This window comes from Macrobrachium rosenbergii, chromosome 37 (genome assembly GCF_040412425.1).
Source record: "Macrobrachium rosenbergii isolate ZJJX-2024 chromosome 37, ASM4041242v1, whole genome shotgun sequence".
Classification (NCBI taxonomy): domain Eukaryota; kingdom Metazoa; phylum Arthropoda; class Malacostraca; order Decapoda; family Palaemonidae; genus Macrobrachium; species Macrobrachium rosenbergii.
Window position 1 is genome coordinate 29,111,291 of NC_089777.1, and position 7,585 is coordinate 29,118,875.

General features: G+C 33.3%; 1 protein-coding gene across 1 annotated transcript in view; it reads left to right on the forward strand.

Annotated features, from left to right (window-relative positions):
- Positions 1-6,834, forward strand: part of LOC136825149 (uncharacterized) — a 334,442-nt gene extending 327,608 nt beyond the window's left edge. Inside the window, exon 5 of the mRNA XM_067081181.1 lies at positions 6,483-6,834. Coding sequence (XP_066937282.1) covers positions 6,483-6,651 — 169 coding nt within the window. The 3' untranslated portion in view covers positions 6,652-6,834. The remainder of the gene's footprint in view (positions 1-6,482) is intronic.
- Positions 6,835-7,585: the final 751 nt, after the last annotated feature.

Below are 7,585 nucleotides of genomic sequence, written 5' to 3' on the forward strand. Positions count from 1 at the left end.
TTATTTTTTAATTATGGTACTTTTTCTATAAGTTGTACTTTCATTCTTTTATTTTTTTTTAAATTATGGTACTTTTTCAACTAGTTGTACTTTCATTCTTTATATTTTTTAATTATGTTACTTTTTGTACTAGTTGTACTTTCATTCTTTTATTTTTTTAAATTATGGTACTTTTTCAACTAGTTGTACTTTCGTTCTTTATATTTTTTTAATTATGGTACTTTTTCTACTAGTTGTACTTTCATTCTTTTATTTTTTTACTGTGGTACCTTTTCTACTAGTTGTACTTTCATTCTTTTATTTTTTTATTATGGTACTTTTTCTACTTGTTGTACTTTCATTCTTTTTTTGGTACTTTTTCTATTAGTTGTACTTTCATTCTTTTTATTTTTTTAATTACGGTACTTTTTCAACTAGTTTTACTTTCATTCTTTTTTATTTTTTTAATTATGGTACTTTTTCTACTAGTTGTACTTTCATTCTTTTATTTTTTTATTATGGTACTTTGTTTACTAGTTGTACTTTCATTCTTTTTATTTTGTTTAATTATGGTGCGTTTTCTATTAGTTGTACTTTCATTCTTTTTATTTTTTTAATTACGGTACTTTTTCAACTAGTTTTACTTTCATTCTTTTTTATTTTTTTAATTATGGTACTTTTTCTACTAGTTGTACTTTCATTCTTTTATTTTTTTATTATGGTACTTTGTTTACTAGTTGTACTTTCATTCTTTTTATTTTGTTTAATTATGGTGCTTTTTCTATTAGTTGTACTTTCATTCTTTTTATTTTTTAATTGCGGTACTTTTTCTACTAGTTCTACTTTCATTCTTTTTATTTTTTGTTAATTATGGTACTTTTTCTACTAGTTCTACTTTCATTCTTTTATTTTTTTAATTATGGTACTTTTTCTATTAGTTGTACTTTTATTCTTTTTATTTCTTTAATTATGGTGCTTTTTCTATTAGTTCTACTGTACTTTCATTATTTTTATTTTTTTATCATGGTACTTTGTCTACTAGTTGTACTTTCATTCTTTGTATTTTTTAATTATGGTACTTTTTCTATTAGTTGTACTTTCATTCTTTTTATTTTTTTAATTGTGGTACTTTTTTCTATTAGTTGTACTTTCATTCTTTTTATTTTTTATTATGGTACTTTGTTTTGCTAGTTGTACTTTCATTCTTTTATTTTTAATTATGGTTGTTATTCTTTTTATTATGGTACTTTTTCTATTAGTTGTACTTTCATTCTTTTTATTTTTTTAATTACGGTACTTTTTACATTAGTTGTACTTTCATTAAAATTGATATTCCCCTGTGCTTGGGGGAATATTTTTCGAACATGTGCATACTTTGCATGCAAATTGACACTTCAGCTTTAGCTATGGCGAATCCTGTTCCGGATTCGGTGGATTATGACGTAAATCGTGACATTTCATTGCATATTGAATAAAAAGGATTAGTGTGTTTGTCACATCAGTCGTAATTACTTTATGTCGATGAATATTGCATGAAAAGCAAGGCTGCTTCGTAAACAGGGATAGTGTAGAGTTATTGTTTTATTATGATTTAGAAGTTCGACTTATATTTGTCTTTCGTTTTATCAAAATGAAACATTGGTAGGTCGCGGTAGACTGATATAAAATCTGATAGTAAGATGCTTTTTCAGCATTAACCCTTAGGTCTATCTAAGGGATTGTTAAGACTTCGTTTAGTGTTTATGTTCACTTTTCAACACTTTATATACACAAAACACAAAACTACGTAAATATATATATATAATATATATATATATATATATATATATATATATATATATATATATATATATATATATATATATATATATATTTACGTAAATTTTATATAACATATATGTGTGTCTGTGTGTTTGTATATATATATATACATATATAGATACATATACATATATTTATATGTATATATAATATGTATTTATGTATGTATGTATATGTGTGTCAGACTATATAAGCTTTAGTTATTTTGTGTTTGTTGTTTTCTATTTTTGTGTACAAAACATTTCCCACAAAGTCCTCAGTGCTGAAACGTCCGTAATTTTAAATTGTTTACGTTAGTTGGAGTATTGTGTACCTACAGACAAATAATATGCACAACAGTGTGCATACTGGATTATTCAAGATTATTTTCTTTTTAAAAATGTGAAAATACTCTGAAAGTGACAGTCTAAAATTCCATGTAGGATATTTTCATTTTTCCCCAGCGATGAACTGTTGGTGAATAAGTAAAAGGTTAATTTCCATTGATTTGCCTTTTGGTAGTAAATATTATCTATTCATAGCCCCGGGGATATGCTACGTTCTCGTGAGAGTAAGTTGGACGAAACAGATTGCATGTATTTTTTTTTTATTGTGAACTGATATTCAACACTGATGGCACTTATAGTGTAATGTTAATCTTATAAAAATTATTTTTGACGTGTGAGAATGCATTCCTACATATGAATCTGAAATATTCTTTATTAACAAAAAGTTTCTCCACGATTTTTTTAAAATCCCCATCGTTGCAGTACTCCTTCTGTAACAGTAGATAATGTTAATCTTATAAGAATTATTTTGACGCGTGAGAATGCATTCCCACATACAAATCTGGAATATTCTTTAGTAACGAAAAGCTTCTCCACAAACTTTTAAAATCCACATCGTTGCAATGCTCCATCTGTAACAGTAGAATGGTTAGACAGCATATACTAATCTTGAAGCAGCATTAGACCAGAAATGAGGTTGGACTAACAATCTAAATGTTAGTAGGTCTGTTTCCTCTAGATCGAGAACGGGATATGATTTGCATCAGGTCCACAATAATATTCAGTCGTGAAGCAGTCACCCAGTTGGGTAGTTGACTGTCCTGCTCGACGCCTCGTCCGTTAGAGAAACACATCGTGGACCGAAGGATTAGATTTATTTTACGTGGCGAAGAACCAATTGGTTACCTAGCAACGGGACATACAGCTTATTGTGGAATCCGAACCACATTATGACGAGAAATGAATTTCTATCACCAGAAGTAAATTTCTCTAATTCTTCATTGGCCGGTCGGAGAATCAAACGCGGGCCCAGCAGAGTGCTAGCCGAGTACGATACCAACCCGTCCAATGAGGAACTACACATCGTGGAGGTCGCCCGTTGATTCCATCCTTAAAACTGGAGCTTACGTATTTACTTAAAGTATTGATGATTTTAGATAGACTGAAGATGAACTCAGGACAGGGTTCGAAAGCTCTTGTAACGTTTTTATAAAATCAACTTAATTCACCACTGAATATTATTGGGGACCTGACATGCAATCTAAAAATGCTATAAGGTTTCCAAGAAAATGTTGATTCTTTAGGCCAAACGATTCTTCAACTTTTACACAGAAACGAGGACGTGTGTGTCACTTCCAAAATCAGAAGATTTTTAGGGAAATTTAAACGAGAAAAAATGAAAAATGGAATTTTTCTTTGAAGGCTTTTCATTTCCTGACAGTGGCTAATCTCTCAAATAATTTTTAAGTCTCTAGTGAGTATTTTTCAGGTTTTGATGAAATGGCAGAATGTTGATCCTAGCTTGGTATTAAAGCAGCAGTGTTATTTCCAAAAAGGCAGTTTCAAGCTCTAGAGCCTATCTCAGTGTCTAGGTTTCTGGTATTCTTACATATTTGCAGTAAATATACCCTTATTTTCCTACAAGGCAGTGGTGACATAAGATCAAAATGTCTGCTGCTGCTATAGAGCCACAGATTTTCCTCTTTTTCTGCTTCACTCCTGTATGGGACTTAATCGGGACTTCACTGAGTATTGTTTTCGATGGGGGCAGGATGCCCTTCAGATTCTAATGACGTGGAATTATGTCTCACGTTGAGATTCCGATAACATTATGCAGTCTGTAGAAAAATTAATGAGAAATGTATTGTACATATGTGAAACCCTAAATTGGGCATACACACTTTCAGTTTAATTATGGCCAAAAGGTAAACCAAACGCGAAATGCCCATGGCACAGACGAGGTTGGCGAGGGGTCAAAATTTGAAAGGGTTATATATGTGACTTTAGCTATTGTTCTTCATGAACGGTAGTTCCTCGTTGGACGGGTCGATATCGTTCTCGGCTAGCACTTTGCTGGGCCTGCGTTCGATTCTCCGGCCGGCCATTGAAGAATTAGAGAAATTTATTTCTGGTGATAGAAATTCATTTCTCGGTATAATGTGGTTCGGATTCGGTCCCTTTGCTAGGTAACCAATTGGTTCTTAGCCACGTAAAATAAGTCTAAGCCTTCGAGCCAGCCCTAGGAGAGCTGTTAATCAGCTCAGTGGTCAGGTTAAACTAAGGTATACTTTTTTTTTCATGAACGGTCACCTTAGATTTCAATACATAGTCACACTAAAGCATGTACACAGAACCACAACAAAAAAAGGCAAGTGCTATCAAATTGGAGATAAGGTTTATGTATGAGGATTACTTCATACGCAACTACTTTAGCAAAGGATTGCACTTTTATTTATTAGATAAAAATCACAATTGTCAGCCTTACTGGTATGCTGTCTAATTGGCTGTTTCCTTTAGAAGCACAAAATCACATCTTGTATGTTGTTTTGTGTGCTTATATAAGAAAAAAAAACACGAACATGACAATTAGTTAGTGTTTTGGCATTAATTTTCTGTGAAAAATCACCTCATAATATGTAAAAACATAGTAAACAATACCTGTTTGTAACTGAATCTGACCTTTCCTGTTTCTGAAAACCAGACAATTTCAAAAGGGATATTTGTTTCAGATCAGAGCCCCATTCCATAAGTGGCATTCCAGCATTTCAGCCGTGTGATGGAACCGAAAATGCCATTCTTCTATTTTTCCGAATTTTTTGTAACTTTTTCCCAATTAGAACACACCCATTTTCACAGTCAAGAGATTTCTGGCTACATGTATATACTCTACCTCGATGTAGAAGAGAAAAAAAAAAGTTCCAAAAGGGAGTTCGAGATGTTATTTTTTATCAGGTTTTTTGGGGTTGTATCAATTTTCTTCCTTTATTCTGCTTTTGAACTTGTCACTTGGGACCCCTCCAATGATGTCTTTTTACGTACGTTTTATTTTCTGATTCATGACTTTCAAATTTCGTATACCTCTTTTTCATTTCAGATATTTATAATTAAATAAAAAATGCTGCATCTCTAAATCGCAATTTTTTTTTTCTAGGTTTTATCTTTCCTTCTTTTGCTAGAAAAAGTATCGTGAATGGAATAACTGATTTACTGCAAATTGTAGATCATGTTTAATAAGTGACGGACTGCAAACCTAAACGAGATATGAAAATAAGGAGTGAAAAAAGAATTTTTCTTTTGTTTTCTTCCACACAAAATCCCAACGTCTTTGAGTCTGCGATATCAGAGGGATGTTATCTACAGGACTCTCTCTCTCTCTCTCTCTCTCTCTCTCTCTCTCTCTCTCTCTCTCTCTCTCTCTCTCTCTCTTTTTAGCAAATATCTCTTTCAGCGAAAGTTGATAGCTATTTACTGAAAATTCTTCAGATGAGACGGGAGACAATTATTCCTACCTGTCTCTGTAGTAGCAACTTACATAACCGCTTATCAGAGTTTTTCTCTTATTGTAGAAATTTCTCTTTTACAAGAGGCTCGGAATAGTAAGCTTTCGAGACTGGTACAATTTGATTGCTGACCTAACTCTTACTTTACTGAAATACCTCTCACTGACGTGTGAATTGATAAGCAAGCAACAGTTCTGTTCAAAAACTTATATCTAATGAGCTCTTCGGTAGACACCAGAATTACCTGCTGCGATATCCTTGGATTCAGATGTAGGTGGTTGGTGTAGCAACCGACGGTAAATTTATAGGTATAGTGGATTGCATGGATGACATATTTGGGATTCTGATTAAAAGGCCTGGCGCTCATTTGCATTCCCCATATAGACTTTAGACATAAAATATAATCAAACGACTTTTTTTATTCAGTGCGATGTACTGTGGCTTTAAATGCAACGGGGACCAAGATGTAAAACGCCTCTTTATAGAAATGTCTTTCAAATTCTGATGGTAACAATTTTTTATTTCTGATAGATTAAGATCTCGTAAATTTTCAGTTTTTATACTCTCTCTCTCTCTCTCTCTCTCTCTCTCTCTCTCTCTCTCTCTCTCTCTCTCTCTCTCACACATTATATAAGTACGTATGTGTGTATGTGCGTGAGTGTGTGTGTGTGCGTATCTAAGTATGTAAGCGTCTGCCTGTCAGTCTGTGCGTGTAAACACATATACATACATGTGTCGAAGGTTGTGCCTGTCTATATAAACGCATTTTTATGGGGAACCTCTTAATGAAAGAAATAAGCAAAGAGTCATGTTCAAAACAGACACACGTCCAAGAAAACAAATTAACATCTTACACAGCACAGGTCTCCGTTTGAGATGACTATTAATATACGTTCTATAATTAAATTCATTTCAGAGAGAGCAAAGTGTCGGAACATCCAGCCTCCAACCAACCTTACATGCAATTCGGGACGGAGGGAACTCGGGGGTCGAGATTAATTAAGCAGGGGCACCCACGTGGCAACATCGCCAGAATTGCGGAAAGTCCAGTGGGCAAATATGTTAATTACAAGGTAAGCCCTTAACTTACAGTGCCAAAAGGTAGGTGTTCATTTTTCATGTGGTCAAGTCAAGGTGCGCCTGACGCAATTACTCGAATGAGGGGTTTGATATTACTGAATATTTTCAAGGCTTTTTTTTTTTTCCTTATAATTAACCTTTAGGTGTTCTCTCTCTCTCTCTCTCTCTCTCTCTCTCTCTCTCTCTCTCTCTCTTCATTTTCACACGGTTTTCCCACGTAACTTCAGGTTGTGACATTTTTCTGTATTATAATGTTTAATTGGAAATCTCTTACGTTAATTTTCTTTGTAGTCAGAATTTTTTGCTATATAAATTTTTTTTATTGAGATAAAATTTGGATCTTCTCTGTTAACAATTCACGCAAGCGCACTGAGAAAATCCATTTAAGTTTTTCCTGGAAACGCCTTTAGGAAAACGGAATATCGTTCAATACTTGTAACGGGACTACGCATAATTAGCTCATAGACAGTCTTTCCAAGAATGTTTTGAGAGAAATGAAGATTTTTTTACTTGTTCAGGCTTTGTATTTTAAGAAGGTATAAAGAAATTCGAATGCACCCTTATACTAACGGTTCCTGTCAAGCAATGTCAGAAACGGGTGTCCATTTATGGAAGAAAATTTTGCACCGGAATTGCCATTTTTGCCAAGTTTTGTAAACTATTCAAATTTCTTTCGAAGATCGAATGAATAACAATCGTCTTCTGCTCTCATTCTATTTCTGACCTCAAAAACATTTTTGAAAATATTTTCACTTTGTTTCCAGTCAAAGATGACTGCTTATTTCCCCCGGGAAGGAAAGAAATTTTTTAAGTAAAAGATATTTTTTTATGAAAGTGGAAAAAGGACAAAACTGGTCTTGGTTCTCTCTCTCTCTCTCTCTCTCTCTCTCTCTCTCTCTCTCTCTCTCTCTCTCTGTTGGAAATGTGGAGAGTACGTAG